This window comes from Colletes latitarsis, chromosome 3 (assembly GCF_051014445.1).
Source record: "Colletes latitarsis isolate SP2378_abdomen chromosome 3, iyColLati1, whole genome shotgun sequence".
NCBI lineage: Eukaryota > Metazoa > Arthropoda > Insecta > Hymenoptera > Colletidae > Colletes > Colletes latitarsis.
In genome coordinates this window covers 32,981,346-33,004,813 of record NC_135136.1, presented here as the reverse complement: position 1 = coordinate 33,004,813, position 23,468 = coordinate 32,981,346, and the positions used below count along the sequence as shown (strand labels likewise).

The 23,468-nt window shown below is 35.1% G+C and overlaps 2 protein-coding genes across 2 annotated transcripts in view; one reads left to right on the top strand and one right to left on the bottom strand.

Moving 5' to 3' along the window:
- Window positions 1–23,468, bottom strand: part of LOC143340485 (CB1 cannabinoid receptor-interacting protein 1) — a 199,865-nt gene that overhangs the window by 21,396 nt on the left and 155,001 nt on the right. The gene's annotated exons all lie outside the window — the stretch shown is intronic.
- Window positions 5,346–22,668, top strand: Bsh (brain-specific homeobox). Its single transcript, XM_076761922.1, has 3 exons — window positions 5,346–6,196; window positions 11,609–11,861; window positions 21,571–22,668. Exons 1-3 carry the CDS (start codon window positions 5,858–5,860, stop codon window positions 21,819–21,821), a joined length of 843 nt encoding a protein of 280 aa, XP_076618037.1. The 5' UTR covers window positions 5,346–5,857; the 3' UTR covers window positions 21,822–22,668.

Here is a 23,468-nt window from a genome sequence, read left to right as displayed (position 1 = left end):
GGGAAACTGGTCATTTGTTACTTCATTTTTTACTTAGAACCATAGTTTTTTAAAGAGAATATAAAATGCATTAATTCTTATTGAATAAACTGTATTTTTCTAAGTTTCACTATTGCTATTTATTATCACATTATTTCTCTTGAACTTTTATTAGAAACGTTCTTTTACAACTTCAATGAAAATTCCTGTCTTAGCTAATTTTTGTAGCATCTTTTCCATAACATAATAACGAGCAAATACAGTAAAAATTTGTGAAGGGGTTTGAGGAGTTTCTTAGTAAAATTTAGTCAAAGAAAAACAGGAGAAAAGAATCAAAACAATGACTAATCGAAATACTTCTCTACACATAATAAAAAAGCAATTATCTCATTGCCTCTTGGTTATCTCATAAATCCAGTGACACGATGTTCGATTTATTTGTCTAATTATGCAATTTCCTACTTTATTAAGGGTTGTAAAAGTCTCTAAATTCTATCTTTAGCGACAGGGAAGACGATTTTTCGAGAACCGTGGATCGTGGCAATATTTGCTGTCGATTATCATCCAGGAGATCCCAACAATCATGCTCATTTTTCGTCTAACAAGTCTCGAGAGAGTTTGTTTAGCCCCGCTGTCGTCGGGAAGCGATTTCTGAAACACTGGAGGGATAGTTTCGGCAGCGTTGAGCTTGCGGACGGATTTCTGGCTTTACCGTCGACATCGAGGGTTGCCGTGGATTGTAGACCACCATCGAGGGAACGACGGGACGGATGAATGGACACGCGTCGGTAACACAATTACCGGGACGTTAATTTACTCAATAATCGCGGAAGCAACCCCGTCTAAATGCCGGCACGCGCCTCTTCGCCCTTCTGCCGTCACCGAAGTAGAGGCCCTCTAATACAAGGGATGAATACGGGTCCAGCTTTACGGATGATTGCGTCATCATACGTGCGTTTTGCTAAACAGATTGCGACATCGTCCGGAATGATACTCATCTTGTCTTCCGTACGAATTGCAATTTTATGTCGAGCAGATTTTCTCGAGAAAATTTTATCGTGCTTTTTAAGGGGCCCAGGCAGTCGGAAAATTTTTTGTTATTTTTGTTTTTGAATGCAATACTACTCAGAAATTAAATGCCTAAGTTTCATGACCGTTGCGGTGAAAAGTAAGGATTTGGGAGGTGAATGATCATTGTTACAATTTTTGCAAAAGTTTTTCAGCCAGCATAGAGTTTATAAAATCACAGTTAAAGTACGTCAAAAGTATGGAATAAATCATTTAATATAATATTAAATATTTAATAGAATATTAATTTTGTAGTTTCGTGCTGTTTTATAGTTTTGCTAACGTTCGAGGATGGAACTCTGAAAATTGCACCTGTGACAAACTACAAATAAATTTTAAAACTAAAATTGTTCCTAGGTTGTAATTTTTATACCCGATCAAATCATAAGAGAAAATAACCTTATCTGCTTGGTTTTTTAATTTTATAAAGTGCAAGTAAATTGGAATAACGCCTATTCCAAATTACCTGGACTTTATTTCATTTTTCACTCGAACCAAAGTTTTCTCCAATGTTCACTGTATATGCTCGAACCGATCTACGGCATAAATGCTCGGTGTTCATCCCCACCACTGAGGATAGATTCCCCTCCAGCCGAGAAGTACCTCCCTCTCTTTTACTCGCTGTTTCTATAATTAAAATCGATCCATTTGCTCCATAAACGCATTGGGGACCCGATTTTCGCGCGCATATCCAATTTTCAATGCATATATTTTCCGTCAGTGGCAATTAGAGACTGCAGACGCGACGCACCATCGGGAAGAAAATTGTACCGACGTCTAGGAAAACAGTTTCGCGATACCGTAATAATTTCGTCGGAAGGTAAAGCCTATACGTGTGTAGGTAGTATGGTTACATAGACGTACATCGATACGTCCATTTTGAACGTGCTGTATACACCGCCCGATAAGTAATCTAATCCGGCGCTCCTGCTCCTCCTGATCCGCATTCTCTACCCCTTCAAGATTCGATACAGATGTATTGACTTGCGAAGAGCTTTCGCGTACATCGACGGAGGATCAATACTGACGAGGTAAAAGAAAAAGCCTTCGTTACTTTCCGCGAAACAACAAACAGAAACGAACACTTTGCTTTTCGAACGCGAATTTTAAAGTTTTTCGAAACGCTCGAAGATAAACGATGGAAATAATGGGAATGATTGTGCTCGAATTGGGAAATAAATGTAGAAAATATTTCGCGAATGCATTGCAATAGTATCAATTATAGTAGGAATTAAACGTAACAATTTCAAGAGAGGAATGGACGTCGATAAACGATTTTTCTGGATCGTTATCCAATGAAATGAAATTAGGCAGACATGCTAGATGCCTGACGAGGCTTTCGTTTGGAGAATTGCAGATTAAATTTTTCTATTTTGAGACTTCAATTTGTTCTGGCGAGTACACAGGTTCGAATTTTAATTTGCAATATTTTCGCTAGATATATTTTGAATACTATTTCCTTAATACTTGGAAACTGTGGAACTATTTTTGTGAATGCACTGCATACTTTACGGAGTTTTCTGGGATTTTATTTTTATTTTTTGCTTTTTTGTAACAGAATAACGAGAATGATATAGCTTCCTACTTTTACTATTTGCCAACATGCGAGATTCAACAGAAAAGTGTAAATAATGCGCAATTCAATTTATTTCATCCCTTGAAGCGAAAAGTTACCAGCCTTGAAATTTCCCCGTTTATAGTTATTATTTTTTCTATTATGTAACATACACGATGCAAGAGAATAGTGTAAACTAATGATTCAATTACCTTTTTTCCATCTCTTAAATTTCATCCTCAACGCAAAACTTCACAAAACATCGATTTCTCTTCAAAAATAGAAAATTTAAGTTGCCCTCGGGACATAGTATTTACTGCACCATTATTATTAATTACCAATTCTATAATGTTTGGCTACTTCATGATGTAGGAAGCGCTACTAACTAATCGTTTACGATTTTTCAATTTTACTATTGGTAAAAATACGCAACGCGTCTGGAAAATTTTTTTCATCCCCTGAATCTCGTCTACGACATAAGACTCCATAAAAAACCGATTTTCTTTAAACAAAAGAAATAGATAGGTGGTTTTGAAAACGTGAAAAAATGTCTATAAATAGCTATACCGATTCCTAGGCTGCAAAGGGCAATAAAATTACAATTTAGTAATTTTAATACCTTCAAGTACCAAAATACCTATAATTTATTTATCTATTATCCTTTTCTATCATTCTTACTTCCTGTGACTACTTAAAGTCAGCATTATAAATTCTTCATTTATCAGAAATAGTTTCCTATTTTTCCCAACATATTCAACGTAACTGAACAATGTAAAATAATCCAAACTTTTTCAAAATTTAAATTAAAGATATTCCAAACTATACATTCAAGTTTAGATAGTAATTGATTATCCTACTATTTAAATTTAGGTTTCAATTCAAGTTCGAAGTTTGCTTATGTACCTATATTTTCAAATTTATTTTATAATGCATTTTCTACCCCTAAACTTTTTCAGAATTTCACCAACGTGAAGAATGGATTCAGTGTCTGTTTGTAAGGAGAAAATGTGGTAAAGATATTCCAAACTATGCATTCAAATTTAGACAGTGATCGATTATCCTACTATTTAAATCTGAGATTCAATTTAAGTTCGAATAAAAATGTGTTTACTTATGTACCTACATATATCGATATATTGAGCTTCGTCACCAAAATATTTTCAAATTTATTTTACAATGCATTTTCATTAATTTTTCTTGTTCAAAGATAAAGGATTAAAATAGAATACTTTTCATTTTATTTATCGAACAGAATTTGCAAAACTTGAAAATCGAAAAGAGTTCAACTTATCCTATCCATTTACAGCTTTGTAGCTATTTATAAAAATATGCGATGGTAAATATTTTGCTTATGTACCTACATGTATCGATACATTGAGCTTCATCACCAAAATATTTTCAAATTTATTTTACAGTGTATTTTCTTTAATTTTTCTTGTTCAAAGATAAAGGATTAAAATAGAATACTTTTCATTTTATTTATCGAAGAGAATTTGCAAAACTCGAAAACCGAGAAGCGTTCAATTTACCCCGTTTTTCCTACTCATTTACAGCTTCGTAGCTATTTATAAAAATATACGATGCAAAATGTTTTGCTTACGTACCTACATGTATTGATATATTATGACTTCATCACCAAACTATTTTCAAATTTATTTTACAATGCATTGTCATTAATTTTTCTTGTTCAAAGATAAAGGATTAAAGTAGAATACTTTTCATTTTATTTATCGAAGAGAATTTGCAAAACTCGAAAACTGAGAAGCGTTCAATTTACCCCCGTTTTTCCTACCCATTTACAGCTTCGTAGCTATCTACAAAAATATGCAACGCGACAAAATAACGTGAAATAATGTACGGTCCGATTACGGCAATTACCATAAATTTCGTTCGCGACTTCGGAATCCGCAAAAAATCGATTTCTCGAGGGGAAAAGAAACGAAAAAAATGGAATAAATTGGGTTTAGAACGGAAAGAAATACCAGCGGATCGTTACACTGACGGCGAGGTAGGACGAAAACGAAATACAATTTAAGCGGTAGGAAACGCTACCTCAGAAGTGCACGCGTGAACGCCGTTATCGTGCAGTCAATGTGAATGCGCAACAACATGGGCAGCCACGGATATAGGATCCTCTTCTCCTTCCCCTAACAGCCCTCCCTTTCGATCCGTGGGGGCGCAAGGGTGAGATTCGCGAACCCCCAACGGCGTGTCCATGGAAACGGCGGCCGTGGTACCGCCCCGTTGGCGCAACTGGGCCAACCGTTGCGACGACGAGCGTCGCGACGCCGACCAATACCGACGGGTGTCGAGCCTTGAACATCCGGTCCGTGATTTACTCTCTTCTTGGCCAGTTAGAGCAGGTGAGGGTGGAGATGATCACGAGCGGGGGGTTGAATCGCCTTGAATCGCGCACCGATACTCCCTAAACGTCGCCGAACGACGCCACCCGGTCACTTTTGCCCGCGGACTTTCTCGCTCGGCCCGGATCGCCTTCTTCCAGGCTGGTCTCGATTTAATTGGAATTTCGCGAGGTCCCCGCGAACCCCCGTTTCATCTAATCCCCGTCGTACCACCCACCGACGCGACCCTATCAACGCTTCTCGCGGTATTGTGCGCGTCGGATCAACCATCGTCGGCCAGACACCTTCAACGTCGGTGATTACTCTCTTTCGTATCATGTGCGTACGTTCATTCGATCGAAGTCTCGTAATTAAACGGAACACATGTCGAAAGGCTCTGGTTGGAGTGACTTTATCGACGGTCGTTCCGTCGAGACGCTTCCGGTAGTCGAATCGGTGTGTGCTCGGTGAACGCAGTGCCCAAGGATTTCCATCGAGGAGTTTGGTTTCTTTTCTACGATGCATCCCAATTATAAACTCACGGGTTGCGACTGTACAGAATTCGGGTGGAAACGTAGAACATGTGATAGTTCCAAGTCAATTCTTTCGAAGATCCGTTGAACGTTGCTCCAAGTTCCTCCTTCGTATTCCGCAGCGATGATCCACGGAACCGTCTCCTCTTGACATTTTTCCTCGTCGAAGGATAATTGGAAAGTGATCGAAGAATTGGTTTAAAGGTCTGTTTAAAGTTTCTGAAAATCTACGTGGTGTCTGTGATGCTTCCGATCGGGTTTAACGAATGAAAGTCGAATCACGTGTTGAAATCGGTGGCGAGTCGAAGTTGAGTGGATGTTCGTCGTTGAGAATGTAAGGAGCGTCGAGAGTCAAAGTTCGAGCAAACACTGGGTCAAAGATGCAGTCGACTTGCCAGCAGCAGCAGGCTCAGCCAGGTCAGAACGGAACATCGGCCAACAGGACTTCGTTTCTGATCGAGGATATCTTGAGCCGCGGTACCGTTCCCCCGCATTCCCATCATCAGCTTCATCATCAGCATTTGACGTCGAATCACGGGGTGCAGCATCAACACTACCAGCAATTTGCCAGTTTACTGCCCGGTTATCCTTCGGCGCCACCCACCGCGGCATTCTTTTTGGGACCACTGTTCGGTAACACCGCAATGGGGGTTGGTGTTGTACCGGGGGTTAGTGAACTCGCGGCCTTGAAGCACTGCCGTCGACGAAAGGCACGAACAGTGAGTGAAATCTATCGTTTCTAAATGATCTGCTCAACGTTTTTGTTTATCGCTACACTCACGCGTATATTTTCTTTTTTTTTATTTAATTTGTACTGTTGCATCAACCCATTAGGGTAATTAGCAACCACAATGCCTTACAACCGTTGCATATAGAATTAGGTTAAATTAAATGACAAAATTTATACGCTTAACATAGAAAAATAAGGTACGATAGACACAGAGATTAAGTTAAATTGAATGAAATATGTTTATATGTTTAAGAAATTTTAGTACTCTCGAGCAAGAATCTGCAGTCCTGGTTACTTCTTCGAAGTTTCCATCAATTTAGTAGAATATTCTCTCCCATTACTCGTTCATTGCACACACATATTTTACGTGTAGCGTGCTGTTATTTTGTTCCACTGATTTTAGCTCCATTTTACATTTGTTTACTTTTATAACGCGAACTATATCCATTTTACGTTTGCACTTTTATAACAGAAACGTAGGGAAGAGTCAAATTTTTAAATATTTTAAATTTTTGTAGTTTATAGTTTGCTATTTCCTCAATTCTGCAATAGTGAAAGAATATAATAATAGTGATAATCATTATCGATATCATCGTCTTCGTCTGTTTCCGCATCAATTGCGCGGCGAATTTCTTCTTTGTTCGATTCTTTATTTTGTTTTGAAGTCATTGGGATAAAAAAAACTATAATTATAAAACGCTTCCTCAAATTCCGCGGATAATTTTATTCTAAAAATGTTATAGTACCATGAAATTATAATCAAGAGTCTGAAAAACTGTTGTATACGTTTGTGTTATTTTTATAGTTTTTTCTGAATATTTTTTATTTGAGAAATAGTAAATTATTTGAAAATTTATTTTTAAACACCTTATCTTCAAAAGCTGCAAAAGGAATAATTCTGCTAAACTATTTTTTCGACTACTTTTATCGCTATGAAAACAAAAATGAGTCAAAAAGTCTCTATTATATCGTTAAAGGTTAAACCTCTATGGGGTGAATTTTTTTCTTAGATATAATCTTGCAAAGCATTTACTTTGATATTTCAGGTTGACGGTGCACTGCCCACCGCCATCAATATTGTTGTTGGTTATCTCAGACACATTGTATAATTATGAAGTCATATGTCATCTTGTGAAAAAATTATTTGATAAAATATCGATATATTAGCATATGACCTGATAGTTACATAGAGGGTTAACTTTCGCGAATCTTATTTTACAAAAGTGATTTTCAGTGTGTTTTCATAAAATGGGACGTAGAATATACAGGGTGTTCAGCCACCCATGAGTAAAATTCTAATAGGGGATTCTAAAGGCCAAAATAAGACGAAAATCAAGAATACCAATTTGTTGATGGAGGCTTCGTTAAAAAGTTATTAACAATTAAATTCAAAAATTTCAAATCGTTATGGAAAAATTATTTTCGGTTGCAGGGGTCAATTACAATCATTTTTGGTGAATAGACATACCCTCGAAATCCTATCCACTTTCGAGAAAAAAATTCGAGTAGGTACTGAAATTTTTAGACGAAAAAAAAAATTTTCAAATCATTCTAAAAAAATTATATTTAATTACAGGGGTCAATTACAAGCATTTTTGGTCAATAGACATACCCTCGAAATCCTAACCATTTTCGAGAAAAAAATTCCTTACCGAAAATCTAATGTGAGACCGGAAATGCTTCCCTAAAATTTTAAGCGAATCTTTAAAATGTCATAACTTCTGAACGGATTGAAGGATTTTAATGTTTAAAAAAGTAAACTACGCGTATTTTGGTGGAGAATACGTACAAATCGCAAAAATATTGAAAAAGTTGCTTCTTGACCCCGTAAAGTTAGAAAAACCTCATAAAAATGCTCCAATTTTCAAACAGCCATAACTCCTGCAATTGTGAATATATTTCAATGAAACTTTTTTCTGAAGTAGAGCTCATGGGTACCTACAAAAAAGTATTAGACAACTTTTCCGTACAGCGTCAACCAAAATTACTAAACATAAAAAACAAATTTTTAAGAAAAATCGGCAGGGGGTTAGGTGCTTAAATTTTTCGGCGAAAAAAAAAATTTTCGTATCGTTCTAAAAAAATTATTTTTAGTTGCAAGGGTCAATTGCAAGCATTTTTGGTCAACAGACATACCCCCGAAATCCTACTCAGTTTCGAGAAAAAAATTCAGTACTGGCGGAACTTTATACGTTAATAACTTGTTAACGAAGCCTCCATCAACAAATTGGTATTCTTGATTTTCGTCTTATTTTGGCCTCTAGAATTCCCCATTAAAATTTTTCCCAGGGTTGGTCAAACACCCTGTATAACATGCATATAATTATTATTTATTTCCTTAACTTTCGTAAAGGTCGTTTCATGAAAATGATTTTTTGTGTATTTCATAAAATGGGACGTGCAATATATATTTACTAAATGCATGCTATATATTGTACGTCCTATTTTGTGTAAACATATCGAAAATCATTTTCGTGGAATGAGCTTCACGAAAAAATATAAAATGGAGCTAAAATCAGTGGAACAAAGTAATAGCACGCTATGTGCAATGAATAAGTAATTTATTAGTATTGTGTAATTCGACTGAACATTTCGTCGTTGACAATTTCTAATTTTAATTTTTATATTATTCGAGCTTGCTTCTTTTCTTCGTAAACGCGTCTAGATAAATTAGGTTTATTTTCAATAATGTTTTAAAACACATTTTATATTTCTTGTGGAAAAATAATTTTGTGCACATATAGGAGCGTGAATGGACGTTAAAAAATTAAATCTTCTTAAGTAATTCTAGCGACATGTTGCTCTAATTGTTTGTCTATTAATTCTATATATTTTTTGCTATTCATAGAACCTGTTAAGAAATTTAAATTTGCTTTTGCCGTGATATCCTGTCCTTCCTCCCCCCTCCCACTCCACATTTGTCGACAATTTAACCCTTATATTGGTAATTGAAAGTGTTATATTTGTTTAGTAATCGCTTACCATAATAAAAATATTTTTTTCATACATCGAATATGCAATTTTACTTCCATACTTTTTGGAAACTTTTTATTTTAAAATTGGCCCCTGTTGACATTCATAAAACATCTAATTAATCTATTATCTCTGTTATATACAGAGTGTTCCAATTTTTTCCCCGCAGAACTTTACCAAAGTATTGTGCAAGCAAAGTTAAGGAAAAAATTGTATATAAATATAGGCTCTTAACATTGATCACAGGATTAAATCAGATTTCAAAATTATAAATAATAGGTTTGTGATTTCAGAATAACACGAGACTGTTAAATACGAATGTGATTATCCTCAAAAGTGTTAATCATTTAATTTTAATAAATACTATGATATCCTTGTTTAAATGTTAGTTGGTTATTAGAGTTGTAGCTTTGATCATTTTTAACAAACTGACTCGGAATGCAGAAAATTAAATGCCACACTCTGTTTACTACGGTCGCAGAATAAATGTTGATCCAATCAGTTAATCAAAGTTATTTATTTATGTATTTTACGGCAGGATTCACTAATATACGTATACTATATAATTTCGAATAACAAATAAAAGATACAACATTTTTCATCTGTTGTTTATTCGATACTTTGAATTCAAATAATAAAATGAAATTGTATTTTATTTTGCGTGATTAGAAACTCATTTGACAAGGAATTACTTTAACATGTTTTTATTCATCTATTATTTGAATACGATTTTGCTATCATGTAGTAATGAATAATTGAGCTAAGATGAAATGTCTGTTTGCGTCATTAACAACCTCAAAAAATGTATTACTTATTAAAAATTTAATAAGATTTATTACTAAAATTGCAAATAAATTAAATTGTAGTGTTTTCATTGTATTTGTCGTTTTAACATCGTTCAGAAATTGAATTTAGAAGTCTAGCAGATCCCATAATATCCTAACGTATAAATTTCTTTTCTTCCGACTTCCTTCAATTACTTTTCGACGCTATTCCCCTCTATTAAGTCAGAAACTTGTGAATTAAATTAAACTCGATCTAGTTTGTAAACTTCTCGATCGAAAAATGCGTATTTTTACAGCAAATGCAAACGAAAGAATACTATACAGGGTTTTGGTCACCCCTGGGAAAAATTTTAATGGGGGATACTAGAGGTCAAAATAAGATGAAAATCAAGAATATCAATTTCTTGACTGAGGCTTCGTTAAAAAGTTATTAACGTTTAAAGTTTCATCAGTATTGAATTTTTTTCTCGAAAATGCGCAGGATTTCGAGGATATGACTCTTCACCAAAAATGATTGTAATTGACCCCTACAGCAAGAAATATTTTTTTTAGAACGATTTGAAATTTTTTTTTTCGCCGAAAAATTTCAGCAGCTACCCCCTTGTCGATTTTCCTTAAAAATTCGTTTTCGATTTTTAGTAATTTTATTTGACGCCCTACAGAAAAATTGTTTAATACTTTTTTGTAGGTACTCATGAGCTCTACTTCAGAAAAAAGTTTCATTGAAATATATTTACAATTGTAGGAGTTATGACTGTTTGAAAATTGGACCATTTTTATGGGGGTTTTCTAACATTACGGGGTCAAGGAACAAGTTTTCGAATATTTTTATAATTGCTACATATTCTACAGTAAAATACGCGGCGTTTGGCTTTTTGAACATTAAAATCGTCCAATCCGTTCAAAAGTTATGGTGTTTTAAAGATTCGCATGAATTTTAGGGAAGCATTTCTGGCCTCACATTAGATTTTCGGTAAGGAATTTTTTTCTTGAAAGTGGATAGGATTTCGAGGGTATGTCTATTGACCAAAAATGATTATAATTGATCACTGCAATCAAAAATAATTTTTTTAGAACGATTTAAAATTTTTTAATTTTGACGAAAAATTTCACACCTTCTCGAATTTTTTTCTAGAAAGTGAATAGGTTTCGGGGATATGTCTATTCACCAAAAATGATTGTAATCGACCCCCGCATCCAAATATAATTTTTCCAGAATGATTTGAAATTTTTGAATTTAATTGTTAATAACTTTTTAACGAAGCCTCCATCAACAAATTGGTATTCTTGTAAAATTTTTCCCAGCGCTGGTCGAACACCCTGTATAAAACCTCTTCACTTGATATTATGGAATCGACCATAGCTAGAATTTTATTCGATCAAAAAATTATAATCATCGATATCTTTACGAGTTACTTTAATAACGCAGATTATCAATTTGATCGAACAATTAACAGATCACAATTTGGTCATCTTTTACTCGTTACTTTAAATTTGTTTACCCAGATGAGAATTTTACTAATCTCCAGATACAGGGAAGAGACAGTGTTTTTATGTATCGAATAATTTTTCTCAATAGGAATATTTTATGGATCATCATTAAAATTCTACGTGTTTATAGTTACTCTTACTATCGTATTTAGGTGTTCAGTGATCAACAATTAGCGGGTTTGGAAGCCAGATTCGAGGTGCAAAGGTACCTCAGTACGCCGGAAAGGGTCGAGCTTGCGGCGGCTCTTCACCTCTCGGAGACCCAAGTGAAAACGTGGTTTCAAAACCGGCGAATGAAGCACAAGAAACAATTGAGAAAATTGAGCACCAGCGCGGGAAGCAACAGCAATCAGAATTCCAATCAGCAATGCACCGGCCAATCCGTTTCCGTCACATCACCCGCCGGTGAGTAAGGCATTCTTTTTTTTTTTACTCGCTAAAGGATTAAAAAGCGTCATTGTTATGGAAATTTTCGAATAAAACTAGTTTTCGTTATCGGTACTGTTGCACAAACTCGAGGCGTTAGCTTGCGGCTACTTACGACGAACATTACAAAATCAGGCCGTTTCGAATTTTGACCCAATTTCACAGCGTGAAAGAATTATTTTCATTAAAAACTTAATTAAAAAATAGCAACCCTGGTGGCTTCGAAGATTCAACCACTAACAGTTTAGTTTGAATATTTATATAATCATGACCGTGTAAAAATAATTTCTTCCAATTTTGAAAAAGTAAAATCGAAACGTCGACAGAAATTCTAAAAATTTATGATTATATCACAACACGAAACAGAACTAAATAACCAAAGAAAAGATGATAAAAATGGGCTTTATTGTGTTGTTTTTTCTTTTTAAGTTCGATCGTTTAAGGCTCTAAAAAGTGTTTTAAACAAATCTTAGATAGAATTAATTTTTACAAGTAGAAATTATATTTTTTTCTATCTTTTCTGACAAAGACAAAATGAAATTCTATTCGTTGCATGTTTCAACCCCATTAATCATTATTATTGTTTTGCGTAAATAACTACTGTCTTCAGACAAAATAATACAAAAATATCGTAACTTTGGACTTTCTTTTTTTAAGTTCGATCATTTAAGTCGAATGTTGAAGATTTTGTTAAAGTGTTTACACAGGATGTTAGAACAATACTGATATCATAACACAAAACAGAATTGAATAACCAAAGAAAAGATAATAGACTTTATTTCGTTGTTTCTTTTTTTAAGTTCGATCGTTTAAGTCGAATGTTGAAGATTTTGTTAAAGTGTTTACACAGGATGTTAGAACAATATCGATGGCGACAAGGAAAGGGACCGGAATTTCCTTTTAAGTTCGCAAGCTTTCCGAATACACGATGCACGCGATCACAATTTTCGAGGAAGCAGATAGTTGATAAAACGGAAGTTAGCCTCCTATTATAAACTCGATGACGCTTAAAATTTTCCTGCATCGCCTCGGTAATGCAAGCGTTTAATTGCGATTGCAGAACCTATGCAATTTCCTATCCGCGTCACAATGCGTAATTACCGCTAAACACGTGTATCGACTTTTCGATAAACAGTATACGGTTGCGCCCGCGCGCGTTGCTCCGCATCAATTAGCACGGATTAACAGCACGATCTGTCCTACATAATCAATTATTCATAAATCACATTTGTCATTCTGACGAGGAAAAAGTATGCGTATCGATGAGACGACAAATTTGGAAAATTATAAAGGAGAAGCAAGTCGTTGCAACCCCTTTACTCGAAAATAATTTCATCGATTTTCCGGGAATTAACGCGTACCGATATGTTCGATACTTTTTTCCGCGCAAATTTATTAATTAAAATGAACTTACTTTTATTAAGAGACTTCGACAGCTGCAAAATATTAATTTTGAAGCATCGTTATTTTATCCAAATCTCTCATAGAAAACTAGACATTTTATCGACAATTCTGTTTTACAAATCTAGTTTGTTCCTTTGATACTTGATATCTCTGTACCTTGTGAATTAGAAGTGATAATGAATGGGTATTCATACCAGGAAATGATAGACATGCATTTAATGTATGTCGAATCTAATTTAACCGACGCAAGACGTCTGCATTCAGATCGTTTCCTCGATTGACGTCTTTAGAATGAAAAAACATTTCATAAAATTGCGTGAACGCCTTTCGTTTCGAAATAGGTTCGTTTAACAATCAATAGTAGACCATGATAAGAACGTTAATTTATTTAGTATCGAAGTTAGATTCATCAGAGATGGAATAATCAATTTTTCTATTTTTATTAAGTTACTAAGGACAGTTGCAATACAATCAGTTATAAAGTAGATGTACCTTAATAATTCTGTGTTCAAACCTTCTTATTTTATTCAATTCTGTCTTAGAAGACATTTTATTTTTTTTAAATAATGTCTTTTAAATCTCTATTAGGCTTCCACGCAAACAAAATTATAAATTATATTTTATTCTTCCTAAAAGGTAATTTTTTTAAATCGACTGTCTCTATTTCCGTCTAATACGTCTAACCTCTTTTTCTCCTACGTGCATCTTGACGTAGTATTTGCAAGAATTTACTACGCACTGTTTACTATTTACACGCGCGGTCAATGACTTCGCGACGTAAACAGTGAAAAGTAAACAAACGCTTCGAAGCCTTATATCTCCGGAACTAATTACACTATCGACTTAAATGAACGCTCATTTTAAAGGGCATTTCATCCTCTATTCTATGAACGTAACAATTGTTCTAATTTATGCTGCATTCTATGTTTATTTTCACATTAACTTTCACACTACGCGCCGAAAGAAGTTTCCACAATTCCTATTGATTATACAACTGATGTACGATAAAACTGCATTATAAATAGTTTATTTAACTGAAAATTAACGTGGATTTTTATACAGGATGTTTGCATAATTACTATGCCATTTTTTTCGTAAATAATTGTTTTCTCCGGAATTAACTACAGTATCGACTTGAAACAAAATTGGTTTTCACGGGCGTTTTATCACCTACCTCATGAAAATTAAAAGATTTCGACGTGATTTATAAATTTTCTATATGAAATTAAGGTACTAAGTTTGCGCATTTGGAGTAAAATTATTGAATATTTGTGTACAAATTTTTAAAATGCATGTTTTAAGAAAAAATTGAGAAATATTGCGTTCTACAAACTGTTGTAGAAATAAATTAAACGAAACGAAGATTATCGAACCAAAAATAGAACTTCGATCGTTTCCAAAATTCCAAAACAGGCAAAAGAAACTATAAGTTCATTTATAATTTGTTGAAAGATTCAGAAAATTACAAGAATTGAAAGAACTCAGGAGATCCGTCGATCTTCTCATCAAATCCACTCTGTTCTTCAGAAATGTATAAAGTCACGATTACGATTATTATGTTATAATTTTTATCATTTCTAGATAAAAATATACTATAATTGTGTTATGAAAGTCATTTTTTACAATTAATTACTTTTCATTGCCTTTTATAACTGTCTGGATTATTTTAAAAAATTCAAAATAATTAACAGTTGAAAATATATTGAATTAGGGCGTGTAAAAATTCTAAAAGCTTAAACTTATTACGCAGGAATGAAAATCATTCTGTACGTAGAAAAAACTTCAATGCGCTTTTTTCCAAATTCATTGTTAATCATACTTTGTTACACCATATAATTATCCTTTTCATATTTACATTTAAAGTATTTGAAAACGAAGTTAGTGTTAGAATTATACAATGACTTTTTGGTTCAAAACCCTATCACACACAAGTGAATAAATTTTTAACTTTCAAGTGGTTAAAAAACTCAAACTATTAGACAGACTCCAAATGGAGTGATCAGTATAATTGGTATGAATCGCTGGACGAACACCAAAGTGTTATTATTAATCAATTCAATTTACTTATTGCTCGTAATCAGATTGTAAATTTTAAGGTGAAAATAAAAAAAAAGCGGTTAAAAGAATTTCTCGTACGATTTCCCAAATTGATCTATTTTAAACGACTTCTCTTGGCGCTCTTTAGGCGAAATTACCCCCTTAACGAAAGGTCTCGGAGTATCGCGATCGACGGGATCGAATAACGCGATAATTAGATCGTCGAATGTCCCACGCAAAACTGTACCGTCGTCGTCGTCGAACGGGCAGGAATTATTTTGAATTTTCGCGTCGCGTAATTGCCTTCGCCGTAGCATGCGCGAAAGTAATAATCCGCGAAAAGTAGATCGCGGCTTGTATATCGCAATTAAATCGTTATTAGTATAAACTTCGTAATTGTGATTATCAATTTTGCATTTGAGCGCGGCCGGGGCTACCGTTGGAATTTCGGTGTACGTCAAATAGTTCCCGGTTATCATGCTAATGGACCATATAATGCAACCAAAATTCGGCTGGCAATAAATTACGCAACTTTAGTTAACTAACCAGACCGTAACCGAGGTCGCAGGAACTATAATCATTAACTACCGTTGCCTGGATAATGATCGCTTTTTGCCGTACAATTCCCCACAATTCGTATCCGGTTTAACAATGTTATCGCTTATAAATTGCGTGGAGGGGACCTTGAATCGGACAATTAATTGCACTCCCCCTCCCTTCAACCCCCTTCTCGCTCCCCACCCTGGTCGCGTGATTATATTATTGCTCGATAGTTTGACGTTGAAAGAGGAAAAACGAACTAAGTAGATCGTATCGACGGATCGTTCCAGCGATTCGTTCAACGATTCTCATATTATTCCAAGTTGTAAATTAACGGTACGTCGCGCGACGAAAGTGTTAATCGCGTACGAAATTTCTGTCGACCTTGCGTGCCCCGTGGAATTAATCGGCCGTCGAGTTTTGCGCAAGGCTTTCGAATTAAAATTTCATGTAAAATCGCTTGATCCCATCAGCCACCGCTACCGGGTTACGACAGATTTTCCTCGATAAATTTTCACGTTGAAATTCAATTATCATTTTTTTCTCTTTTTTTTTTATTTCCTTTTTATAATACCCGTCCAACGGAAACGTTACTTTTCGTTTAAAAGTTCTTACGAAAAATCTTTTATTTTTTGATAAAATATTTCATTTCAATGTTAAAATCGATATCGAGCGCTTCGACCTAACTAGGAAAAGTGTTCGTTGGTAGACCGTGTTACAAGTACTGCAATACTATTGCGTGAACGTATCAATAACAGCGTTCAAGAAGGGGTAACGCCATTACACAAATAGAGCATAGATGGAACAGTAATTGGTGATAACTGCGTCGCTTTATACACACACGCAGTCACGCACTATAAAATGGCACACGATCGACGTATAGTGCAGTAAATGGTACGATCTACGATCAATTGAATTGGGTTTCTCGCGCGAGCATACAGTCGAACCGATTAAAAGCTGCAAACGTGATGTTCATAAACAAAAATTCTGGCTTCCCGGCGATACGTCGCCCGCGTTGGCTCTGACTGAAATCAAGCGACGAATACGAATGAGTCGTGGCAATAAAAATAGTTAAACCACGGTAAAATTAACACAGTAAATTACACCCTTAAGTTTATTACGATGCAACATCGTATAATGCAAAATTGCAAGATAACTTTTGATCAACCTCCATTGGAACCACCATTGGAAAGAGTACAATGCTGGAAACAATTTTTAAAAAGTTTCATCGCGTTCCATAGAACATAATCTGTAAATTTTCTTTTCGTTTCGCATTTTCTCTCGCGTAACTGCACTTCACGGAAATACAAATTTGTAAAGAAGGGTCTCGTGAATAGAGTAATTTCCCTTTCAAGCGACATAACGTTGAAAACAATGTTAAAAAGTCAAGTTTTAATTCGTAGCAATCGCGCTTGCACTTCGTTGAACGCAACCTGTAGCTTTCGTTTCTGTTTCGAGTATTTTGAATGTAGCTTCGCCCTTTTAAAAACGCTTCACAGAGAAGGTTTCGCGTGGTATTTTCGATTACGACATATATTTTAGTTTTTCGGCGACTATGCAGGTACAGCACACGTTAAATGTATTTGCAAGATCAACTGTTGCTTTGGAAGAACGTTAAAATCGATAAAAAACACGACTACGAGCATCGAAATTTTAATCACATCATCAAAAAGCTATAGCAAACAATTTTATTTCATTTTAGTTATTTTTTTGTTCGTATTGGAATTGTTTCATAAAAATAGTTTGACATTTTGGAAACATTTATAGACCTTTTCGTGTTATTTTTACTGTAAATGTGTGTGAAAATTTGTATCGTAAAGTCTCTTATACACAGTGAAAAACTGTTTTCTTGTTTTGTAACACTGGATTGTTTTGTTTTTCTTTTAATTAGTTTTATCTTACTATTGTATTTTCTGTCGAATAAAAAGAAATACTTAATTTTGTTTAAAAGTGTCGTGGTTTAAGGGTTTCATTTTTACGAATTCAGCCATCTTTGGTCTCGTCTGATCGAATGACATTTTCCCTTTCAACGATTGTCCAGTTTTGATATGTTTTGGCAAATTCCAAACGAAGTTTAATATTCTTCTTCTTTTCTTTAATGCTTCTAAACTCAGCTCTTTTAAGGATCCCTGTCCACATGCTTATTTGTGTCTTCCTTTAATAATTATGCAACCACAATGGCACTTGAAGCTTCACCAGATGCGACAAAACGTATAATTCTTCGTTTCTCTTGCTGTGATAATTTCTTTGGTCTTCCTCCAACTTTTAACAATATATTTTTCGATGTTTGTTTCTTATTCTTTGCACTGTCATTCAAAAGAGGAATGATTTTCTTTAAACAATTTGGAGAAATTAGATTTATATTTATATGTTCGAAAGATTGTGAGCAATTAAGAATAGCATATTGCAATCATTCGAAACTGCTAAATGCAAACATTGCTAAGACATTCTATGTAAACATTGTTTTTACAAACTGATGCAAAACCGAGACAATTTATTTTTTCTTTCATTCCCAAATGAGAAGACATTAATTACTGAAAAAGTTTCTTATGTTACATTTAACTGTGATAAATAGACTGTGGATGTCTGTGCTTTTATGGGAAATTTTAATTCTCAAAAAACTATTCAATGCACTTAATATACAGAAATATAAAAAGTACCTAAAGGGAGGTACAAATTATTATATTTAAAGGTTAAAACAACCCTCTACAAAGCTCCCATTACATTCATTCTATTAATAAAAACATGAATTTTGCATAAATATCCGTAATCTAGTGATGAAGATATAACGTTTGTTTTTTAATATTCTCCTCTATTTTTAGCAGTAAATAATGATCTATGCAAAACTTGTAATTATTGATCATACTCCCTACTATAAAACGCCACATATTTTTCGCGAACGCCATATTATTTCGACCACAGGGGCTCTTATTCTTATGTTACCTTTAACTGTGATAAAGATATAACGTTTGTTTTTCAATATTCTGCTACATTCTTAGCAGTAAATAATGATCTATGCAAAACTTGTGATTACTGGTTATGAATTTGCACAAAGATTCACAGTCTAGTGATAAAGATATAACGTTTGTTTTTTAATATTCTCCTATATTCTTAGCAGTAAATAATGATCTATGCAAAACTTGTGATTATTAGTTATGCTCCTCACTATAAAACGCCACATGGTATGTGAATATTTTTCGCGAACGCCGTATTATTTCGACCGCAGTAGCTCCCATCGCTTTCCTAAATAATCACCGGCTATAACCGAGGGGAAGCGATCTCAAGTCATCCCCGAGTCGCATCTGCTCGTAACCTTCGTCAAGTTCCTCGTCTCGGTAGCCAAGATGGCTCCGTTCGGTAGGAAGGGCTAACGAAGTTAGCAGACATCTCCTTGGCAGCCAGGAAGAAGGGGGTTGTAAGGGGTGGAAAGCACGTAGAAGATGAGACCGCCTCGTCGTCTAGAGACTCCAACGGATACCGTCTAAGGAACCCAGGAGAGTTACGATACCCCTCGCCGCACTCTCTTTCTCGCTGTTCCACCCCCGTTGCCCCTGTCTTCTGCTACCCCTTCTTACCTCTCTTGTCTTCTCGATTCGGTCTTCGAGAAAATTAGTCAATTATCGGCTAAGTGCTCGGCCAGACCTACATTCACGATTGCTCGCCACTGAGGCTTGCCAAGGACCGTAGTTGTATATCGGCATATATCCGACCCAATTTAATTAAGCGATTTTCAATCCGTCCGGTAAGAATTGTTTTAACGGTTTTTATCGTTATTTGCATTGAGGGAGGAAACCACTGTGATGGATGGAAATAAGAGGAATTTTCAGGAACTTTTTTTTGGGGGCTTGAAACTTTTTCTAATGAATGTTTAAGGTTTTCGAAAGTAGATTTCTTGAACTACTTCTTGGAAAAATATTTATTATAGAGATAGTAGAACCCAGCGTGAGAGGATTTTAAAAATTTATTGGAAACGTTGGTGGACGTGTAATTTTTCGGTAGACATTCTAAAACAAGAAGTCAAGATCAAATCATTAAAAAATAACCAAAGTTTACTTAATATTCAGAAGAAAATAACAATGGAAATCGCTCGTGTCGCTAATAAGCGCTTAATAATATACACTTCATGGAAAAATTTTAATAGGAGATTCTAGAGACCAAAATAAAACGAAAATGAAGAATATCAATTTCTTGATTAAGGCTTCGTTGAGAGGTTATTAAAAAATTAAATTAAAAAATTTCAAATCATTCTGAAACAATTATTTTCAGTTGCAGGGGTCGATTGCAATCATTTTTGGTCAATAGACATATCCCCGAAATCCTATCCACTTTCGAGAAAAAAATTCGAGTAGGTGTCAAACTTTTCGACAAAATTAAAAAATTTCAAATCGTTCTAAAAAAATTATTTTTAGTTGCAGGGGTCAATTACAAGTATTTTTGGTCAATAGACATACCCTCGAAATCCTAACCATTTTCGAGAAAAAAATTCCTTACCGAAAATCTAATGTGAGGCCAGAAATGCTTCCCTAAAATTTCATGCGAATCTTTAAAATGTCATAACTTCTGAACGGATTGAAGGATTTTAATGTTTAAAAAAGCAAATAACGCGTATTTTTGTGAGGAATATGTAGAAATTGCAAAAATATTCGAAAAGTTGATCCTTGATGCCGAAAAATGTGAAAAACCTCATAAAAATGGTCCAGTTTTCAAATAGCCATAATTCCTACAATAACGAATATATTTCAATGAAATTTTTTTCTGAAGTAGAGCTCATGGGTACCTACAAAAAGGTATTAGACAACTTTTCTATAGGGCGTCAAACAAAATTACTATAAATCAAAAACGGATTTTCAAGAAAAATCGACAGGGGGTAGCTGCTGAAATTTTTCGGGCGAAAGAAAAAGTTTCAAATCGTTCTAAAAAAATTAGTTTTGGTTCCGGGAATCAATTACAATAATTTTTGATGAATAGACATACCCTCGAAATCCTACGTACTTTTGAGAAAAAAATTCGAGTAGGTACAGAAATTCTTGGGCGAAAAAAAAAATTTCAAATCGTTTTAAAAAAATTACTCTTAGTTAGGGAAATTAATTACAGTCATTTTTGGTGAATAGAAATATCCCTGAATTCTTACGCGTTTTTGAGAAAAAAATTCAGAAATGTGGACAAATTTGTCGACAAAATTAAAAAATTTCAAATCGTTCTGAAAAAATTATATTCGGTTACAGGTGTCAATCACAATCATGTTTGGTCAAAACACATAACCCCGAAATCCTACTCACTTTCGAGAAAAAAATTCATTACTGAAAATATAATGTCTGATCATAACTGTCTGGTTACCCTGAAAAAAGAAATTTTCAAATCGTTCTAAAAAAATTATATTCAGTTGCGGAGGTCAATTACAATAATATTTGGTGAATAGACACACCCCCGAAATCCTACGTACTTTCGAGAAAAAAATTCCTAACCGAAAGTATACTCTGTGCCCGGAAATGTTTGTATAACTTTTTAACGAAGTCTCAATCAACAAATTGCTATTCTTGATTTTCGTCTTATTTCGGCCTCTAGAATCTCCCATTAAAATTTTTGGGGCAAAAATACATACAAAACCCTGTATAATATCTTCTTTACGAACATTTAATACATTTTAACCCATCGAATGCAAAAAAAAGATGAAAGAAATTGAAATTTGCGACGAAACTGTTCACAGAACGACCGGTGGATTTCTCGTTGAGCGGTGGTCGAGAATCACGGGCGAGCAGCGACGCTCCTGTGGACTCCGACGACGACGAAATCGACGTCCTCGGCGACGAGACGCCGTCGCCGACACGGACAGGGAACATCCACATCTCCAGACGCGTCGGTTCGCCAACGAGTTTTCATCAGATGACGCACCCCCACTCGGTTACCCTGTCTCATCAACCGCAACACGGACAGCCCATTCAACGTCAACATCGCTGAAATGAAATCATTCAAGCGTGTTGCTCTTTCAACGACGATCGAGAATGATTTCGAAGATTTTCGAGCGACAGCTTGAGACATGGAATATTGGAGACAATTAAGGAACGCGTGGGCGTCCGTCGAGCAGTTATCCGAGCAGCTCCGAGGATTTAGAAAACTAATTTACAACAATCATTTGAGAGACGTTCCAAGATTATTTCAACGTCGTGTGAATTTCACGTGCAATCCAAGGGTTCCAGTTTCCAGGAAAATTCGACCAGACGAATTTTTAACGACCCTTGAAGATTTTGGAGACGCTACGAACAGTTTAAAGTGAACTCTTCGGAAATCGAACGTTTAAGGGAAATTCAACGGGACTCGAAATTTCCGCTGCGCCTAATTTTTAGTAACTGGATTGTATTACCAACTGTGTTATACGTGTAAAAAATAGAAGTTTAAGAAGAAATATTCCCTGTACATTTCGTTTATCGAAGGAACCAGTGGACCGGTGAGAATCAAAAGGAACCGGCGAGAGCGTCAGATCTATTTTCAGTGACAATGAGACCGCGTGTGATTGAAACGATGATACCAAGTACGCGTACGTAAACGATACTGTAAAAAGTGTGGGTGAAAGTGGTGTAAGATAAGACTTTGATAAAGCTCCGCGGAGCGAAAAAAGAAAAAAAAAAAAAAATGTAGAAAGTGTAAACGTGTAAATGGCTCGTTAATCGATTTCTCGCGACACTTTTTATAGCAAAATGCCGTAATTAAAGCTAGTCTGTTTCGTGTCACTTTTTATAGCGAAGTAGAAAGTTAGCTTGTGGTTCAACTTGGGATTAAAATGTCACGATGTAATATGCAATATATTATTTTTTGCCCTCCTTAATTACGTCTTTCCGTCGCGTCGCCGTTGTCGGGGATAAGAATATTTTTAATTGTTTTTAACAATAATTGGGATAAACTTTCACAGGCTCGCTCTATAACAACGCTGGTATACGTTCGATGGGTGAACTCTTTGCGATTTAATTTCCATCGAAACGAAAATCACGTACGATTTTGGATTATCGAATTTTCGTGTCGCGGTTAACGAGTGAATTTAAAAGAGAAATTAGGGAATTTTAAGCGTCGAGAAGCGTCGTTCGATTGACATTTTATGGCGTCGCGGGTCAAGAACTACGACCGTGCCTTCTCTGCAACATTACCATTCCACTAATTGGCAGCGTGACATTTCCTGCCCGTCGTTTAGGGCATTTTCGAGGCTTAACGTGGTTCGATGAGCCGAAGAGCAATTAATCTCCATTTAATTTCAAACCGACACGAGCAACAGAGACGTGAGTCACTTCGAGTTGTTTTACAAGTTTTCCACTATTAAGACGACCACGCTGTTTCGTTTGATTTTGTACAGGATTGTTTAACACGTTCAATAAACACAATTACAATTCGAATTATCGATAACGTGGGAAAATATTTCGGACGAAAGTTTGACGTATCAAAATAATGAAATGTTCTTTATCATTTTTCGATCTGAGTCTTCGCGTTTTTCCCGGAAAACTTTGGCAACAATGTAAGCAAATTTAAGAAAGGAAAATTATTTAAACATATATGGTCTTGATATTCAGGTTGTTATTAGTTGAATGTTTTTTTCGTAAGCAGTGAGCGTTAAAAAAT

What these genes read in the sequence shown, in the direction of transcription:
- Bsh (XM_076761922.1), top strand. Translation starts at nt 5,858, where the DNA reads ATGCAGTCGACTTGCCAGCAGCAGCAGGCTCAGCCAGGTCAGAACGGA. An exon ending in GTCGACGAAAGGCACGAACA is followed by an intron (nt 6,197 to 11,608) that starts GTGAGTGAAATC and finishes TATCGTATTTAG; the next exon opens with GTGTTCAGTGATCAACAATT. An exon ending in TTCCGTCACATCACCCGCCG is followed by an intron (nt 11,862 to 21,570) that starts GTGAGTAAGGCA and finishes AACTGTTCACAG; the next exon opens with AACGACCGGTGGATTTCTCG.